The sequence below is a fragment of the Lolium rigidum genome, chromosome 2 (assembly GCF_022539505.1).
Source record: "Lolium rigidum isolate FL_2022 chromosome 2, APGP_CSIRO_Lrig_0.1, whole genome shotgun sequence".
NCBI lineage: Eukaryota > Viridiplantae > Streptophyta > Magnoliopsida > Poales > Poaceae > Lolium > Lolium rigidum.
In genome coordinates this window covers 16,269,142-16,289,294 of record NC_061509.1, presented here as the reverse complement: position 1 = coordinate 16,289,294, position 20,153 = coordinate 16,269,142, and the positions used below count along the sequence as shown (strand labels likewise).

At 41.5% G+C, this 20,153-nt stretch overlaps 2 protein-coding genes across 2 annotated transcripts; one reads left to right on the top strand and one right to left on the bottom strand.

The window, feature by feature from the left end:
• Positions 1-224: 224 nt before the first annotated feature.
• On the bottom strand, positions 225-4,821 carry LOC124686012. The gene is made up of 8 exons (XM_047220023.1): positions 4,596-4,821; positions 3,686-3,851; positions 2,989-3,074; positions 2,852-2,894; positions 1,998-2,054; positions 1,853-1,910; positions 734-1,503; positions 225-664 (listed from the first exon to the last, which is right to left on the bottom strand). Exons 2-8 carry the CDS (start codon positions 3,833-3,835, stop codon positions 593-595), a joined length of 1,236 nt encoding a protein of 411 aa, XP_047075979.1. The 5' UTR covers positions 3,836-3,851; positions 4,596-4,821; the 3' UTR covers positions 225-592.
• Positions 4,822-6,653: 1,832 nt separating this feature from the next.
• Positions 6,654-18,502, top strand: LOC124691336 (WD repeat-containing protein 11-like). The gene is made up of 21 exons (XM_047224619.1): positions 6,654-7,696; positions 8,140-8,450; positions 8,553-8,620; positions 8,823-8,910; positions 9,018-9,199; positions 9,342-9,478; positions 9,626-9,692; positions 10,759-10,873; positions 11,039-11,150; positions 11,800-11,875; positions 11,990-12,172; positions 12,544-12,704; positions 14,420-14,522; positions 15,111-15,318; positions 15,395-15,681; positions 15,760-15,881; positions 15,977-16,121; positions 16,797-16,889; positions 17,140-17,213; positions 17,655-17,708; positions 17,794-18,502. The coding sequence occupies exons 1-21, from the start codon at positions 6,669-6,671 to the stop codon at positions 18,095-18,097; spliced, it is 3,918 nt and encodes a 1,305-aa protein (XP_047080575.1). The 5' UTR covers positions 6,654-6,668; the 3' UTR covers positions 18,098-18,502.
• Positions 18,503-20,153: the final 1,651 nt, after the last annotated feature.

Here is a 20,153-nt window from a genome sequence, read left to right as displayed (position 1 = left end):
TTCAGTCCGCAACACATAATGCACACAAAGACTTTCATGGACACGTTTTGTGCATGTGAACACTGATAGTCTGCAAAAAGTTACCAAACAATATGTAGTAAAATGGGAAATATCCAGATGACCCGGGTGCACATGCACCCGGTTTCAACATTGAAATGAAATTTTCTCATGTACATATTAGGTTGATACTTACTTGTGTAAGTTTTTATGGAAAAACCATTGAGTTTTGCATCTCAAAACAACCTGGCTACCACGGGGAATAATCCATGCTTTCCAGATGTTATGACTTTATTGAATTGTTGAAGTACATACATGACCAGACAGATATGACTCTGAATGCTTTACAACAATTTCAGCAGGAATTCATGACGCTTTGAATCCTTTCCAGGTTCATTGAAGAAATCTGAAGAGAAATGAAGCGCATGGACGACAAAACGATTTTTTCCATGAGATCTAACTTATTGCCAGAAAACTGATTAAATCCGGCACCATAACTACAGGTTATCATGCAGAACCAGTAGCATGGGAACTTGGAATTATTAATAGGTGGTGGCGGCAACAAATCCCTTCTCGGTGAGTGGAGCAACCAGACCTATGCTCTGCATAATCTTGATTTGGCGCGTGTGTTACGTTGCTCCGACCCCTCCACTGCTGCACCCGTGCTCTGTTGGAGTTGATCAAATTAGGTTATGAAATGCAACATCATATTCACAAGTATGGAGAGTCTACTTACATGAGGAGAGTTGGAATCATTTCTCTTTGAGGAATTGTTACGCTTCGTGTTTTGACAGTCCCCATTCTCCAGATCTATCACTTCCCCCTTCCTAGGTTTCTTTGTAGCATTGCTTGAATCAGCCTCCAGTCCGCCGGCAGCTCGCTTGATACTCCCTCCACCCTCGGTATCAGCGGTGGTAGCACCATGAACCACGATTTTCTCGGTAGCAGCGCAGATTCCAAAGATCACTTCATCCACATATGCCATTTCAGCAGCATGCTGCCTGGCTATAATGTCCCCCAGCAGTATATCCCTAACCATAGCTTTAATCTCACTGTGAGTTCCATCCACCGTTGATGAACCATATTTGCGCCAACTTCGGTTCGCTGATGTTATGTCTCCTGCTTCGGTTGCATTTTCACTGGCACTTGTATCATGGAGTTCTGATGTGCTGTCGTCAGATGCTTCCAGATATTCCATCACATTGGTACGGCCTGATCGCCTGGATCCTTCCTCTCTGACCACCGATGTTCGGCCCTTTCTATCTCGCGCAATAGAAGCTTGCTTGTATGCCTTATCTCTTAAATCTTCAGCAGAATCTTCACTCAGAGCTTTGTCTATGGCATGGCCTTTATCAAGACGACTTGCTTGTCTCGCACCTTTCTGCTTTCTTCCTTCCTGAACAGCAACTCCAGCTTTTGCATTGCCCCAAACTTCTTGGTCCTGCTCTGCACTATATTGATGCTTTAAGCCTTCCCGCTTTCTGACTTTCTTAGCAGACGTCTTGGCTGTGGCCAATATGATCAGGTCATTTAATATTAAAAAAATAGATAAGTCGAGTATCAATTAAAGCAAGATATACGTGTTATGTTGATGACAAGGCGAATTAATACTTGATTCAGGGAAACAAAACAGCACAAGTGAAAATTTAGCAATACTGACACTGATACTGCTCCTAGAACATGTCATCTAATCGCACCATTGTGAAGAATTTCACGACCAGAACTGCTAACAAAAATAACTGATAAATAGGGATAGAATGAGTGATTATATATTTTCCTCAAGGACCACTATGTTCAATACACAGAACAAGTTTTTGTGCATATTAGATTCGCCAGGCAAAAAACAGCAATTCACCTTTTGTGGTGACAGCTTCCTCGTCATGATCACTGGGCGGCTTAAAATGAGATAGTTCCTGCATTTGTCAGATAAAATGTGGATCTCAACAACCTCTACCAAATTGTGACTCATAACATGTTCAATGCAAAGGTGATTGCCCTACCTTCTGAAGCACCTCATGGAATGCTTCCATGGCCGTCTTATTTTCTTCCTTCAGGATCTGCATACAATGAGCTCATATGAGAAATATTTGATATTCAAAAAGATCAGGGGGAGATATCATTCATGAGTGGGAACACATAGAAACTAATTCTCTTGGATGCTAAAAGAGAAAAGCAGTTTATATAACATAACCATTTATAAAAGTTACAGTAGCACATAAATGACACAGGATGACTATACAATTGATATGGCCAGTTTTGTATATTTGATATTCAAAAAGATCAGGGGGAGATATCATTCATGAGTGGGAACACATAGAAACTAATTCTCTTGGATGGTAAAAGAGAAAAGCAGTTTATATAACATAACCATTTATAAAAGTTACTACCAGTAGCACATAAATGACACAGGATGACTATACAATTGATATGGCCAGTTTTGTAGAGATATCATAAGACAATTAATCAACCTAAAAATGATTAATTCAATCAGCCAAGTTGGTTTGTTAGTTATGAAACAATAATGAATAAAATGCATGCTTTACCTGCACAATCCCCTAAAGCATATGTGAGTCGTGCTATTAGTACATTCTTTTAGTTAACATAGCATGTTACAATTCAAACAACCGTGAGAATTTCATTAACGACGTATGCTATATTTATATAATTTATATAAAAATTCCGTGAATATGTGTGCGTCAATTCAGCTTTTTTAGTTATAGTTCTGAAGTTAAAAGCCGAACTAAACCAAAAAAAGGCCATAATGCTTGAAGCTGATTTCCGTATTTCAGCTGATTTAAGTTTTGTTAATGCAGTTCTGTCAGTTATTGAGTTATGGGATTGAAGGCGTGCATACCATTTCGAATTCCATGTTAGACTTCCAAGGGTCAACATACAAGCTGAAAAATGAGATAATGAGAACAATTAACCTTTATCATAAAGACCACCACTAGGAAGAAAAGAAAGGTTTAACATGTTAATAGGACCCCTTACTATTGGCATGTGCCATACAGTCGAACCAGGGCATCAAAGCTGGTCTTCTTCTTGGGCTTGCTACTGACATATGCTTCATCAATGACCTTGAATTCAGAAATAGAAACTGAGTCTAAATATATGGATGGGAAGCTAGGATCAAGAACAAGTAACAATTGTCAAAAGTCTGAAATGTTTTTGTCTTTGCGTCATACAAGTAAAAAGGTCGTGGCATTGGTACTCGACCAAACTTTTAAACTTACTCATACATGATCAATATGATTGTTCTACTACAGATGCAACTATGCATCCAGCGTTCAATTTTATGCTGATGTCCAATGCACCAAGCATATTCACTGGCATCCACAATTGCATTGTAGAACCATACTCTATACATCTTCGCCACTATAAATATGTTAATATGTGCGGTGGTTTGTTCACCTTCCTCTCCCCTCTACTTGTGGGATATTATATTTTGCGGGGTACTTGTGGCAAGTTTCCTTTTTGGCAAAATCATTGTGGCTATGTGGAGACCCCGATAGATGTCCTTTTCACTCACTAACTTGAAATTCAAAGAATTAAATCTGCCCAAAGGCCCAAAAACTGTGGGTGTGGCATCAAGCGCGGCACCAAACTGGTTCAACATGTTTGGGTAATCTAGATTGTTGCCCCGCAGCAACGAAGGTATTTTGGTAGTTGAACACAAAATGCTTGGAACCTGTGCTGGCCACCATGAGGCGCCATCATGCTTAACCCATGTTATATCTCCTAAATGGAAATTCTGCCTTGGCCTATTTTCTGCAAGTTCAGAACTTGAGGTGCATGCAGCCACACCACCATAGCTTTTCTTTGCAGTTTTCTTCACCATAATGATCAATTCAAACCTGCAACAGCAGTGAACAAGAAATGTTAGTATTGATATAATATTGGCCACTCTGACTGCTGGTTAGCTCGATAGAAAGCTATTCGACCAAAGGATCAACTTAAATTCAATGCTACGAAAGGAGGTCACATAGACTGACTAAGCGTAAGACTCCAGCAACCGCCCACCTAGCATGTAACATCGAAAATCACTGGCAGGGAATACCATGACAGCCTAGCAGGTGGAATAAATCAACCAATTACTCAAACAAGGCTAGAACTCATCCCGTGATATGGTTGAACATATATACCATCATTTGTTTTTGACTATGCTGTTGCCACCAAAATATGGAGAGCAGCGACCTTGATTTTTGGGCAGATTGAATGTCGGTGTAGGTTTTGAATATGTAGCCAGATGGTGGATTAGCGACTCAAGCTCAAACCTGAAAGCATGTCTGTTATATGAAGCTGTTAGCTGTGCGTGGTGTGCCTCGAAGCTGGGTATGATACACGCTCTAGGGAAGCTGGCCACAGTGGGTCTGAAAAGCAACTCATGTGATGCGTGATACCACTAGCTTAAATTTCTCTCAAAGAAAGATGGCAGAAATGGCTTGATGGTAGCAATAATTGACTGATCCGTACACAATTTCGTCCATTATGCCTCTCCTCGAACCCCCATAGCTCCCAAACTGGAGTTCGTACAGCCAAAACCTAAGATCTAAAAGGGCAAGTCAAAGGGAAGAACCGCGAGATGATGTAGGACTAACCTCGCTGGCACCTGGCAGCCGCCGCCTCGGCTCGCCGTCGGTCGCCGGGCTGGAGGGGGCGCGCGCTGTTCCTGCAGCGAAAAGAGGGACCGGATGTGCAGCGAGGAGAGAGGGAGCGGGAGAAGAATGCAGGGAGGGCGGAGGGAAGTACCTCGCCGCAGGATGCCGCCGGAGCCGCCGACCACGGGTAGGAGGAGGTCGGGTCGACTGTGGTCAGTGGGGAGAAGAACTGTGGAAGCTCTGCTCAGTTTTCACACTGGATGTAATTAAGTGGGGGAGCTACGCTGGGATGGCAGGGCCGCAGGAGTAGCTAAAATATTGAATGTTGCTATAGCTCTGTTCTTCTTTAATCGATGTCTGAATGTACAGCATCAATTAAACACGAATGGAGGGAGTAGCAAGTACTAATACTGGCAAGGCAAAACGCGTATCCCTTATTTTTAGATGGAAAATAGGCGTATTTGGCACACATGGTTCAATCTGCCACCATGTTCCCAAAAAAGCTGGCAATCGCGCGTATTTGTTTTTGCGAAAATGATCTGATCTATTATAATGGTTAGCCAAAATTATAAATTACAACAAACATAATAAAAGTTACATCGAGATCCATATACCGCCAAAAGACTAGAGAACGAGCCGCTGTTGTTGCTCCTCTATTTTAACGTGAAAAAGTTTAAGATCATGGTGATACATATGTAGGAAAATTATACATCGCAAAGAATGAAGACAAATTTAATGATCCGTGTTTCTTAATATAGACAGAATAGATAGTATATAGATGGATGCATATGATGTGATATTGTGTACACAAACTAAAAATAGCTATTTGAAACTCAAATATCCTCTACCTGATGGAACCTACCCACAAGGGCGGATCTACCATCACTGTAGCCCGCAACATCGCAAAGATCTCGGCCGCGGCTTCTCCGCCAAGTCAGGGACTTGGCTTCGAGAAGAGTGGTGTTATTGATGATGTTGTTGCTCTCTCGCTTGAGTCTGACATGCATGAAGTTTCTTTTGGCGATGGAGTTGGTAAGTCGGGGTTGTTGGCAATGGTGTCCGGCGTTGTCGTTGCAAGAGAGGCTTGCGATTTTCTCGCCACCTTAGATCTGCAGTTGATTGACGAGTGTCTTTATCGGTGTGGTATTCGAGTCTCGTGTTTGGAGTTCGTTCGTGTTGACCTGTGGTCCCTTGTGTTGGTAATGTGGGTGTGACCCAATTGTTTCCGGTCTTTGTTAGGCTTTGTTTTGTGCATTTAGTCATGTTGTTGTAGATTTTCGTTCGGTTTTCTCATAAAAACTGAACACTCTCTTCTTAATTAATAGATGAGGCGAAGTTTTTGTATCTGTTTCTAAAAAAATCATGCCGAAAAAGAATTGACCTTAGATAGGCACGACGGCTAACCTTATTGAGTAACTAACTTGCGGACAATGCACCATCCATCTCCGCTATCTCTTTAGTTACTTCATCCGACCATGAATAACTATTCTTCTATCTTTTGACCCAAGTTAAACCTTTTCAAATTTGACTAGATTTGTAGAAAAAAGTAGCAAAGTATATGATACTACCCCCTTCTAAATATAAATTAAAATTTCTTTAATGGCATATCTTTTTTACTCCCTTTGTCCTGGTTGATAGAGCTTACGCATATCCCTAGATCATCATTTTGACCAACATAATATAAATTATATAACATAAAATTTATATCATTAAAAAGAAAAATATCTAAACTTTCTAATAATATTTTTTAATTGTGTCAGTTAAATTTACTATATAGGAATACACGCATATCTTATAAACAGGGACGGAGGGACTATAAAATTTGTCAAATTTTATAAGTTTGACATGTGCATCTTGTTACTCTGAAAGCACGCGTGGTGATTTATTAGTTGCGACGGACCAGATCTCCTCCACCCTTTGACACAGACAGGCCGCCACCAGTCTTCCCTTCCGGTCGCACGCAGGCGCAGATCGACCTTCCTCAATCAATTCTCAAATCTCAATCTCAAATGCTGCTCCGTCGCGAGATCTGAGAGGAGCGAGCGAGCCTCCCTCCAACCAACCACGCGCGCGATGATGGCCGCGCCGCCCGCCTCCCCGTCGGCGCGATCGCGCGGCAATGCCGCCGGCGCCGGCGGCGGCAACACCACGTCGACGATGCTCCCGGGCCCCGCGAGCCGCAGCAACGGCGGCTGCATCGACCTCAGCACCTCGGGCCTCCTCGCGCACGGCGCCGGCAGCAGCGTCGTCGTCTCCGACCCGCGCTCCATGCAGCTCCTCTGCGTCCTCCCCATGCCCGCCTCCCCGGCCTCCTCGCTCGCCTCCTTCGTCACCGCCGTCCGCTGGGCGCCCGCGGGCTCCCTCGCCGCCGGCCTCGCCGACGACGACGCCGACGACCACCGCCCGCTCCGCCTCGCCGCCGGCGACCGCCACGGCCGCATCGCCGTCTGGGACGCGCGCGCGCGCGCCGTGCTGCACCTGCTAACCCTCGACGAGTCCCGCAGCGTCGCCCCGGGCACCAGCGGCGGCGTGCAGGACCTCTGCTGGATCCACCACGCCTCCGGCTGGCTCCTCGCCTCCATCCACGGGCCCTCCCTGCTCTGCATCTGGGAGACCACCGCCAACCCGCGCGTGCTCTGGATGTTCGACGCCTCGCCCGAGTACCTCTCCTGCATCCGCCGCGACCCCTTCGACGACCGCCACCTCTGCGCGCTCGGCCTCCGGGGATTCCTCCTCTCCGCCGTCCCGCGCTACGACTCCGACATCTCGCTCAAGGAGCACCGGATTGTGTGCGGCGCGGGGGACGTGGCGGAGCTGCAGAGGCTGGAGAAGGAGATGGCCGCGCCCGCGCCGGCACCGGCGCTCGCGGCGTTCCCGCTCTTTTCAGCTAGGCTCTGCTTCTCGCCGCAGTGGAGACACATCCTCTATGCCACCTACCCGCGGGAGCTCGTCGTCTTTGATCTCAACTACAGCACTGCGCTCTCCGTTGCGTCCTTGCCCAGGGGGTTTGGCAAGTTCTCCGATGTTATGGCTGATCCAGATCTCGATCTGCTCTATTGCACGCACGCTGATGGCAAGCTCAGCATCTGGAAGCGCAAGGAGTGAGTTTCCACATATTGCTCATATTTTACAATCATAATAATTGAAGAATAAGACCTTAATTGACTGAATGGCCAAAACTCTGAAACCTAAGTTCACTAGACAAATGTGATAGCGGGCATTTTTTATACTACATGGTTGAGTACAGCTGTAGGAAACTGCAACCAACAGCCTAGTTATCCAAGAAAGAGAGAAAAACAGTTAGAAATGCGGCAATAAGATACTACTGTATGTAAAGTTACAAGTTACAACCCCCACCTTTTTGGAAATGTCACTGTGCCAACATTTCATTGTATGCCTCCTTGCAACCTATTCTTAGTTTGTTGCCATACATGCCTATCAATTTCATACATCAATATACTATGTAAGTTCAGTAATGAATGGCAACCAAGCAGTGCTGTATTGTAATATATTAAGTATGTTCTCCTTTCCTTTTTGATTGTAGGGGTGAACAAGTGCATTTGTTGCAAGCAGTGGAAGAGCTCATGCCTTCAATTGGTACCGTTGTTCCTCCCCCAGCCGTTCTTGCTACTACAGTCTGGCAGTCAGAGTCTATTTTCCGCAACATTGACAAACTATCTCAGGATTTGGCACAAACGCAATCTTCACACTCTGTCATCTCTGATACAAATTCGGACAAGAACGTGTATCAAGGGGCCATGTCATATATAACCTCAATATCTGAAGATGGCAAGATCTGGTCATGGCATTTGACTTTTGATGACAAGTCAGCAGATTCCAAGAAAATTAATCTAGGTGCGAATCAGTATAGTCAATACAGTCGAAATCCTATAGCTGTCCCAACTGTTAAATCAACTGATGATTCTGTTTCTGTCACTAATGTCGGGAAGGAACCAGGTACATCGAACCATAGTGATGCTGGAATTTCCAAACCGCGCTCCAAGGGAGTTGATTTTACAGTAAAGGTTGTGTTATAAACCTCTCTGTCTCATTGACCATCATCAGTATAATGTGAATTCCTTGAGCTGCTATACATAACTTGAACTTTCTAAATCTCTAGGATTAGGTTGTACCTGTTCAGTCATCTAAATTTTGGTCCATATCCCTTAAAATATGGTTCACTATTTATTCACTTTCGTGTTTTCTCATGTTTATTTTACTATGCAGATTAATTTGATGGGCCAGCTTCATCTTTTGTCATCTACCGTGACTACTCTAGCTGTGCCATCCCCTTCTTTACTTGCCACAGTAGCCCGTATGTCCCTGATGGTCATTATACTACTAGCTATTTTGTCTTAGATTATATTCAGGTTTTAAATTTTCACACTTCTATATAACATCAGAAAATATCTTTATCTGAAGGTGGTGGAAACAATCCGGCTCCAGCAGTACCACTTGTTGGTCTAGGAACTCAGAGTGGGACTATTGAAGTTGTTGACGTATTAGCTAATGCAGTTTCTGTCAGCTTCGCTGTTCATAGCAGCACAGTCAGAGGATTAAGATGGCTTGGAAACTCTCGTATTGTTTCGTTCTCATACAATCAGGTGCTCCATATTCTTCTGATCTATATATGTCTAGTGTATTGAGAATTTGTGAATGGTAATTAAGTGCTTATCTATACTTTGCCAGTCAGGTTCTTACCAACAGTAATGATAGTTAATTTCCTCACTGGTTTGACTGGTACAGGTTAGTGATAAAACTGGGGGATACAATAATAAGCTTGTTATTACATGCCTGAGAAGTGGGCTGAATCGCCCATTCCGTGTTCTTCAAAAGCCTGAACGTGCACCTATAAGAGCGTTGAGGGCTTCTTCATCTGGAAGGTTGATTTCGTCTTTTTGACCTATGTCAACCTCTACTTATTCCCTTACAATTCAATACACATAATCTTGACATGTTCATTGTCACAATATTTTCCATGACTCCTCGACCTCAATATATGATTTTTCAAACATGATATTTTTTCCCAGGTACCTTCTGATTCTTTTTCGTGATGCTCCTGTTGAAGTGTGGGCTATGACGAAGAACCCCATGATGGTACTTATCCTTCTGCCCTCACTTACTGATTTATGCAATCTGTAAATCAATTGTTTGTTCTCATCTAGTCTAGTACTTAAAGGTTAACTTAGTTCACCATTAATCCTTGTGCGGTGTAATGTTGACTTTCATATTTCGAATATTGCACAAATGAATTTAGGCACATCTTTTTAAGTAACTCGGTGTCGCACTGTGCATGAAAATTACCTATATATTTTTTATGAACAAACTCTGCTAGACAGGATGATGTTTATCGGAGTGAAATAGCATCCATTCTACGTTATCCTACTGCTGAGCTATTATGCTTCTGGGTAGGTATATTAACTACGCCCTCTGATCCATAATGTGTGTTGTGGTTTTAGTTCAATTTTAGTCAAATTTGAACTAAAACCACGTCACTTATTATGGGTTGGGGGGAGTATTGTTTTTCGTACTCTTAGCACTCAATTACAAAAAGGGACACAGTTGGTGTGGGGGCATTGGGTAATTTTGACAAACCAAAATTCATGTCAGAAGTCAAGGCTGCAGGCATTTGTACTTTTCTTCAATTGAATCATTTATCTTTGGTAGCTCTGAAGGGAACCTGCTCTTGTATTGGGGATTGCTGTTTACTTTGTATAGTCATCTGAATAAAGATCCAATTACCAAAGCAGTGACTTTGACAAAATTGTGGGAGGACTGTCGGAAAATAATTTGGAACAATGTATCAGGAACATTATCCTAAAAATTGTATCCATGATGCTAAACAAATTAAAATCTTGTACTAAATGCTAAGGAAAAAACTATTTCGAGTAACAGATCCTGAAACTAAGCATAGAATTACAATGTAGGCTTAGTAAGTAGAAACCAGTTTGTGCTAAATTTGCACTTCAAGATCAAAATTTCCGTAGGTTATGTTGGATAAATATTCCATTCAGTTACTGTCTAACTTAAAGAGCATTCCAATGATTGTCAATATTCCTGAATTGACCCCGTGCCTTATGCTCTATCATGTCTGAGTCAGTTCTTTCATGTCATAGAAGTTCTGGAAGCATGATATTTGTAATTTTCTTTTCGCTGTTTGTAGCTTAGATCATTGGCTCTTCCTTTTACGGTGTTAGAATGGACACTGCCAGCTGCGCCTCGACCGAGTCAGAATGCAGCATCGAAGCAATCGTCTACCTCCAAGGAACGGTCAGGAGGTGCACTTTTAACTCACTAGCAAAGTCATATTCTATGAAATCTCAATAGGTTGCATACTTGATTCAAACACTATCAATTTGAGTTTTATACTCTTCTCTGGCTACATTTTTGCCAAATCAACTGTAAGTTGATACGATGATAGGATTTATTCTTCTTATCTGCAGAGGTTACTGCCACCGAGAGTTCCGATGAAACCGCTGAAAGTTTTGCTTTTGCATTAGTCAATGGTGCCCTTGGTGTGTTCGAAGTGCATGGACGGAGAATACGAGATTTCAGGTACTTGAATTACTGCCTTTATATCTTTCAGCATGAAAGAGTCTCACATCCACCTTTGATCAGATCATTAGAGTAGATATATTGTAAAAATCTATGTTCCTTATTTGTTTTTCTCTAGTCCTGCACTCAATATCGCTAGAGCATCACAATATTTGATAAGCCAGTAAAACAAATATGTTATCCTTCAATTCTTTCTGTGACCTCTACTATTTAACCCGAGTTATTTTCTTGGCAATTGTCTGATCCATTGCACTTCCTACTTTTTCATGTATCGGGAGCAGAAGACAACACTCTTTTTTGTAGTGTATTGGTTACAAATGATATTATGTCGCACAGTTCCCACCTCTAGTTTGTATCTTGTAGTAATAAGCATGCCATGATATTCGATTAATCTGTCAATAATTGAAGCTAATGATTGTTGTATCAGGTTTATTTACCAGAGTTGACATCTTATGAATTTTAACTGGCCTAGAATGAGTTCAAAGTAAACCTTTGCCCTTCCTCCCATTAATGGCACATATATTTGTTCATGTAGTTGGTTCTTGTATGGGAGCTGCTATTTATTTAATGTTTAACCATTATTATCACCATTTTGCAAGGCCATCATATGTAAGATCCTTACTAAGTGCGGGGTTTCATTTTTTTTCAGGCCAAAATGGCCCTCGTCATCATTTGCGTCTTCAGATGGCCTGGTTACTGCTATGGCTTATCGCCTTCCCCATGTTGTATGTACATTGTGGCTTATCGCCTTCCTAATGCCTCACAGATAGTTTCTTATCTGTGAGGCAAATTATCCTGGGATATCATGACCTAAAGCTACCATTTTTTAAAAATGTTAGGTTATGGGGGATAGATCAGGCAACATTCGATGGTGGGATGTTACAACAGGCCTTTCTTCTTCTTTTAGCACTCACAGGGAAGGCATTAGGAGGATAAAGTTTTCTCCTGTTGTTCATGGTGATCGAAGTAGAGGACGCATTGCTGTGCTCTTCTACGATAATACATTCTCTATATTTGACCTGGTAAGTACAAACAAGCATTTGCTAACCGCCTAACATATCATTGTCTAGTTCAAGACTTGTTACCTGCAGCATATGATACTTGTTACTGGAGTGCAACGTGCAAATGCATGGTTTCATGATGCACCTTCACTTTGTGCAATTTTTCAATGTTAAGAATATTTGTAACAAGCTCTTATTTCACTGGAATAGGGAAAATGTCGTTTTATTGTGTAGACTTGCTTCTTTCATCCTCCTTGTAAATCATGCATGTATTACTGTCCGTCTCCAGTATACAACTAATCCTTATATTAATTAGCATATTTGCAAATTGTCTCATGATGGAACAAGTTCAAAATAGTAGGGTACCACTGAGTTCTGGAACTGTGTTTTAGGATAGTGCAGATCCCTTGGCAAATGCGATTCTTCATCCTCAATCTCCTGGCACACTCGTCTTGGAGCTTGATTGGTTATCAACCCGAACAAGGAAGGATGAACCGCTTGTATTATGCATCGCTGGAGCTGATAGTAGCTTCCGGCTAATTGAGGTTAACATGTATGTCATTTTAATTATGCACACTGATTTTTTTATCTGTATATTTTACAATTGTTCTATTTATTTTTGAGATCTCTATAAATGAACCCATTATGACTATTTATGAGGTTTAGATGTATTATTGTGTGAAAATTTTACTACTCTGTATAAATGAATCAATTATGATTAGGACATAGAGTGCAACCGATGTTATGCACATCGATAGTTTTTATTGACCCTCTTCATGAATGGTCAAGATACCTTGTTAATTTATCTAACGCTTTCTGTAGCATGCTCATGAATTTCATCAGTAACTTATTAACATGGTATTCTAATGTAATAACTTGCTATTACATAATATATTATATAATTATCTCATTGTGTATAATTCTCTCAATTAGCACGTAGCAGTTAAACACCGAGAAATTGCCAACATCAATGCGGATTAAAAGGAAGAATTTGTAAAAAACCTAAGAACAAGCGCATTGAGCTAAAAAAAAAAAAAGAGACCCATGGGCACTAGCACCCAGGGCTTATTCTTATAGAAGAAGCTCAATGAGCTGCAAATCCGCGTCCGAGGAGATTCAAACCCGGGTTGCGGGGTAGCCACCAACTCGAGCTAACCATCTGACCCTCTGGTCATTCTCGCATTGAGCTAAACTGAACCCAACCTAATTTGAAACCAGCCATTGAACATGAAAAGGCAAGAATAATGCTCCTGAGCCTACTACGCAGACAGATCAATGAATCATTTAATCTAAGAAGAATTTTATAGAAGATAACCCTAATAAGACATTGCAACTAATCGGCCATTCACGAAGCAGTTGAACAAGGATACAAAGTGAGTTCGTTGGAGTAACTACACTTCTGATTCTCTCACTGGACAGGTATATTCAAACAGAGTTTCCCAAGGCCAGTGAAAGATCAAAGATATAGTGAAATGGAAGGAGTAGCTAAATGGCAGTTTGTTCAGAATTTGGACTAGCCCTTAAGCACTACTTATTATGGGCAGATAATCCACGGAGGCATATGCTATTATGTTAGGAAGGATATATGATTAGGTAGGAAATATATTAGTTTAAATAGGAAGATAGAAACATGGGCTGGTAGGAAAGTGGTGACTCTATTCTTAGTGGTCAAGTCGAAGCCTTCCCTATAAAAGAAACACAATTTACACATTATTAATTAAACATCGAAGTAGTCAAAAGACACAAACTAAAGCCTCAGAGCCTTTCTAATCATGCCCGGTATTAGGCCCTGCCTGCGGCTAGATGAGGTAGAGTGCCCTATCCCCAGTCTCAGACCAAGTATAGCACATGACACTACTCGGCTGCACTTGCACCATTTGATTTCAGAGTAGCCTCTTCCTAGCCATACTAAGTCTCTATTATTCAAGACACTGTCAGCATGAAAGTGTAGCAATTTTGTTTCTCTTGTCTATTAGTTATATTTATCCACTCGGTCTATCCTTTTCCCCCGCCTTCTATTTTTAATCAGTAAATATGTTTTTGGTGTCTGATGAAAGTGAACAGAAACGGATAGCTGGTTATGGCAATGCTTGTTCTCTAATTTAGTTTTTCTGTAACTTGAAAATACTGTCGAACTACCTCTCCGATGCTCAAGATCTTATTTAATTTTGTTACATGATGCTTGTTTTGATGTGGTTGATGACTCAGTTACCTATTTTGGTAAAATAGATGTAAATTATTTTGTAACTTCTGTTCTTCATCCACCAGGGATACCAAGCTCAACTCTGGTTCTAAGCCACTGATTACAAAAGAGAGGTTTAGGCCAATGCCATTATGCTTGCCAATACTTTTCCCGACATCGCATGCTTTGGTAAGGTGGATATAATATTGTAGTCATCTTTCAATATGATCATGTATGAACTCAACTGTATGTTTATTTTACTATATAGTATATACTTCTTATGATTAACTTGCTAAGAATCTGCATTTGTCATTTTGTCTTCATGTGCTTAGGTAATATACAATGCGATGTGCTTATCTGTGAGTGCTTGAAAAGAGAGAATATTGCCACATCACTAACCACCTATTTAAATTTGATCTATTCCAGTGCGAGCTCATTTTTTAGGTGCTCAGATGATTTATTCTATATTTAATTAGTACCAGTTAATTGCATAAGCACCTCCTAAGCACTGGTGCCTAATCAAGAACTCATCTTTTAAATTAAGCACCAATGTTGTGTTTATTTTGCGAAGCACCTCTCGAGGCACTTGCACTGTACATTCTGTTAAAACGCTGCTTGAAGATTTGCTTACAGTCCATTCAGAAAGAACCAAGTCCTATACAACTAGTGATAGTAAAACCAGTCTCCCTGAATGGATATTTTATGCATGGCACTCTACCTTCTAAAAGATTAAATTGCAATATTACCACAAACATTTATCATTTTTTTTTGTCTCAGGCTTTGCGTATGATATTGCAACTTGGTGTGAAGCCTTCTTGGTTTGAATGCAATAATACTGATAAAGTCGGCAGTAATAGCTTTAAGGCAGCACCGGCAACCTTCGGAGATCTTCGTACTTGCATGATTGAGACAGCACTTCCCCCTATTGGTGATTCTGTAGTGCCTGAATTGCTGCTTAAAGTGTTGGAGCCATACAGAAAAGAGGGTAGGTAAATAATCTCTCATTTTTAGCAGATGATTTAGCATAAATGATAAAGAGATATCCTTTTATTGTTGAGAAGGTTGCATCCTTGATGACGGAAGAGCCAAATTATATTCAGCTATAGTAAACAAGGGAACTTATGCAAGGTTTGCATTTGCTGCTGCGATTTTTGGTGATGCCCAAGAATCACTTTTCTGGTTACAGCTTCCTAAAGCCCTTCACCATTTCCTGGATAAGTCAAGAAGTAAATCCACTGAGAAAGGCTTAGAATCAAGTGTACATACTGGTTCTGAACAAACCTCCACATTAAATAGGATAACTTCAAGAGAGAGATCTACAGCCGGAAATGTAGCAAAAGACACCGAGGTAATATTTGAATCTGATGTGCAGTCATTTCCAGCTTCCCTAGATATATTTGACTTTGGTGAGATATCCGTTGTGCAGAATTACGGGCAATTATGTACAATGGCATTTAAGCAAGATCAACTGTGGTTCAATGCAAATGAGAGGATACCTTGGCATGACAAGCTTGATGGTGAAGATGCTTTGCAAAAGCGTATTCATGAGTAAGAATCAATTATCTAAACTTGTACTGGATGAAATTAAACACACATCTGGCTAATTGTTTGTGCCATGTGTGCTACCCAATCTGTCAACTCAGGCTTGTCTCTCTTGGAAATTTGGAGGCTGCGGTGTCCTTGCTACTTTCAACGCCTCCTGAAGGATCAAATTTTTACCCTAATGCATTACGAGCGGTTGTATTGTCATCTGCAGTGTCACAATCTTTACATGAACTTGCAGTGAAGGTGAACAGCCAGATAACTATGTTCTTTTCTTCACTAGGAACGTAGCTTGTTTAGAATATGGCACACAGTGCAACAGTATACCAACTCTAACTCAAAGGGTACGAAAGATTGATGGGAAACGAAACTATTTGCGTGGTTTTAATTGAGCAAAAGTAGGAATATTGCTTTTATATGCAGGTGGATTCAAGTTTTCAATTTTGAGGATCGGTATAGTTTGAATTTACATGTTCTCCTGGCCACAAGAAGTTAGTAGATTGAAATATGTAATCAAACATACCTTTGTAGTGTTTCCACCGTAAACTTCTATAACTATATAAGAAAGCAAATTAACAGTCAAAGGTTTAAATTGAAGATCACATCGTACAAATAAAAAACAGCATTACTTTTGGACTGGAGGGAGTAGGCTATACTTGCAGCAAAGACATCAATTTAAATGAATGTGGAACAAGCATCTCAATGTTCAAAAGTATTCTATGGCATTCTTAAATGTGGAACAAGTATCTAAATGTTCTATGGCATTGTCCAACATCACAGTAATCTAGAAGATGCGAGATTTCATGTTTTGTGTCAGTTTGTCCTCTGCTTAAGTTAAAAATTTTCTTGATAAAAACCATATGGGCAATGGTTATTTGTTCAAAGAGGGGTCCGTAATAAAGTTATTATGATATTTTGCAGGTTGTTGCAGCCAATATGGTTAGAACAGACAAATCACTATCTGGCACACATCTTCTGTGTGCTGTGGGGAAATATCAAGAAGCATGCTCTCAGGTTTGAACATCTCAGCTGCTATATATTTGTCAATTATATATTTTGGTTGTGCAATCACAATGCTGTTTATCCAGACAGTGTTGGGATTACTGAAATATTACAATGTTTACAAAGACTTTTATTATCAGTACCCTCCTTGTATTCCAAGCTGTGACGGGCAATTAGTTCGAGTGTTCCTGTTATTAATGTGATGTTTTAATTTTCTAATTCTGATTTGTGCATAATGAAAATTCACCTAAATATGGCTCAGCTTCAAGATGCTGGGTGCTGGACTGATGCTGCAACTTTGGCTGCAACACATTTGCATGGATCTGATTATGCAAGGTACTTCAAAAGTTCAAATTACTTGGTTTCCTTTTCACTTTCCTAATGTACTTCAATTTTCTTAAATTGTTTTATCTCGATACACACAATCACATGACAGCCTGGCCCATTCGCCCATGGTAGGGGCTAAGAACGGAGGAGGGTGGTAGTAATTTAGTTTGAGTTAGTCATCTGATCATGTCCAGTGTTCGAACAGCAGATAAATTGGCAGAAATGCATTTCTTAGGTACTCCTTCTGTTCCATATTAGTTGTTGCAGATTCGGATGTATCTATATACAAAATGACATCTAAATCAGCGACAACTAATATGGAATGGAGGGAGTACTAGCTAAAATGTCAGCTTGTTCTCTCATGCTTGAAGCTGTTAGTTAGAAGCATTAAAGTTTGCCTGTTTCATTTTCTTAACGCGCTAAAGGTAACTCCTTGCCTGACCCATGCAGGGTACTACAGAGGTGGGCTGGTTATGTTCTCCGTGGTGAACATAATATGTGGAGGTAACTGATCCTGCACTACACATTAGCTGATTGCTTAATATCCCTGTTTGGTATCAATATGTTTGTTTACTTGTTTCTTTACTAGGGCTCTAATACTATATGTTGCTGCTGGAGCACTGCCTGAGGCTTTAGAAACACTCCGCAAGAACCAGAGACCAGACACTGCTGCGCTGTTCTTGCTTGCTTGCCATGAGATCTATTCACAAATCACCGCAGAGTCTGAGCCTGCCGATGAGACGTCAGGTTCAGCAGCAGAGAGGACACAGAAGCTCCGGTTTCCTTCCAAGAATGTGAACGAGGAGGACCTGATCGCGGTCAGTGAGGTGTTCGGGCAGTACCAGCAGAAACTGGTTCATCTCTGCATGGATATGGAACCAACTGTGAATTGAGCCTCCGACGCCGCACATTTGCGATGGCGCTGTTTTTTGCATCGATCTGGTCTACACCTGTAAAATTATCGCCATTTTGTGTGAAGTCTTTTTTTCATCAAGATGTGCAAGCTACTCTCAGCTCTGGATGCTGAATTAGGCATGCTACCGAGGCTGATACTAGGGTTGGTTGATGTGCAGTTGGTATTGAAGAAACTGGTCATATAGGGGAACGAAATATAGATGCAATGTTGTATTGTAGGTTAAACAACGGTTGGCACTGTTTTTTTTGGTACCGAGTCATGTAAATTTTACTCGTTGAGCTGAGCGTGTGACTGTGCGGTGATTGACCTATGCATCAATTTTAGCACAGATTACTCCATTTGTTATGCAGAACATTTCTGTTGAATCCGTGTTGATCCTTCATATGCTTTCAGCTCTTGCCATCAATCAGTGAATAAGCACTATTCAGTTGTGGTGTTGGTAATTCTAGTGGAAACTTGCATCAGGTGTTGAGAATCCAGGCGTCGTCCATTAGGCTAATAATCGTGTTGTGCGCTCGTACGTTTCATATATATGGATCTATGGGTGTGTTGTTGGATCCAGTACATCTTGGATTCCATAGGGAGTACGAGTCTGTTCTCCAGAGACAAGTACTCTCGGCGCACGTGTAGAAGAAGATAACCCGATGGATCACGCCAACGTAATGGACGGCGGCGGCGACGTGGAGGCGCAGCCGGAGCGGGGCCCGATCAGCATCTACAACGAGCACCCGGAGCGAGTGCCGTTGACATGGGTCGACGTCGCCATCCTGTGCTTCCTCGGCGCCTTCACGGTCGGCGTGGTCGCCGGCGGAGTCGTGACCATGGTGGTGCCGGCGCGGCTGGACCCCGACGGCGTTCCTACGATGTCCCACACCACCTCCGTTGCCATCGGGTCCGTCATAGTCGTCATGGGATCCGTGGCGACGGCCTTCTGGGTCTACCTGGTGAAGATCGATTGCCAAAGCCATCGCGAGGTCGACGCCATGACTCGGCTGCACGTGGTGCCCGTGTGTCTCGCCGATGACCAAGATAAAGCTCGTGGTCGCCGCTCTAGCTAGCTCCACGTACGTACACTTTGAAGGATAAAAGTGAGCTACCTAGCAATGTTCAAGAATCGGATCATAGTTGCTCTCGTAAGTGTATATAATGTTTTATCTACTTTTCCATCATGTTTTACTTGAATCCTTTTGTAGGAGTATATTTTATTTTAAGGTATGCATCCGAGATATTGTGGCCCTAGAAACAATATCCAACGAGAGAGAATTTGATAGGAAAGATCACAACTGCGCGGGTCTTTTCCAAAAACACAAGAGTCGCTTTAAATAGGATCCATCATATGCCTATTTATATGTTCTTCTATGTTGTCCAATTTGGTTGAATTCATACATACGTGCTTTGAATTTTGAAGATTGCTCTTCAAATGCATGCCTTAGAAATACTAGTTTCAGATGCTGGGAAAATGTAGGTTATGTATATAGAAGGATATGTGAGAAATAGCAACTCAATTGTTTTTGGAAGTTCGTTTGGGTCGAGGAAGGACTAGGTGCACACCTCTCTAATCCTTCAAATTATTGGGATTTAAGTTTAGGGGAGTGACATATATAGTGAGTTAAGTTGCCGGAAAGGTTTTAGAGAGCATTACATATGTATATGAGGAACACCTTGGAGATGTGTTGGTCTACCGATCACACGTGAGATGACATGGCACCATCTCCGTGACCTAGCAAGCGTAACGGCACACAATTGATCAATTGAATTTGATGTACTCACCCTGTTCCAACTTAGTGGAAGTTTTACTCGCTCCAATCCTAAATACTTGTTTCAAACTTATTAAAATTTAGGGTAAAACGTGGCCAGATTCGTTAGATCTGCGAAAATTATTTAGGTATAGAGGGAGTAGTTCTTTTTTAAATTATTCAAAATTTTAGATTTGTCTTTGAAAGTCAAATATCTTTAATTTACGAAACTGGATCCTTAACAAAGTTTATTTTGCATGACAACATAACACTAACGTTTCTATTAAATCAATCGTG

Excerpts from the sequence above, each read along its gene's own strand:
- LOC124686012 (XM_047220023.1), bottom strand. The coding sequence starts at position 3,835 with ATGGTGAAGAAAACTGCAAAGAAAAGCTATGGTGGTGTGGCTGCATGC. Across the intron at positions 1,911-1,997 it reads TCCATGAGGTGCTTCAGAAG|GAACTATCTCATTTTAAGCC; the intron begins GTAGGGCAATCA and ends TGACAAATGCAG. Across the intron at positions 665-733 it reads ATGATTCCAACTCTCCTCAT|AGCACGGGTGCAGCAGTGGA; the intron begins GTAAGTAGACTC and ends CAACTCCAACAG.
- LOC124691336 (XM_047224619.1), top strand. The coding sequence starts at position 6,669 with ATGATGGCCGCGCCGCCCGCCTCCCCGTCGGCGCGATCGCGCGGCAAT. Across the intron at positions 8,621-8,822 it reads GAGTTGATTTTACAGTAAAG|ATTAATTTGATGGGCCAGCT; the intron begins GTTGTGTTATAA and ends TTTACTATGCAG. Across the intron at positions 16,122-16,796 it reads TACATGAACTTGCAGTGAAG|GTTGTTGCAGCCAATATGGT; the intron begins GTGAACAGCCAG and ends GATATTTTGCAG.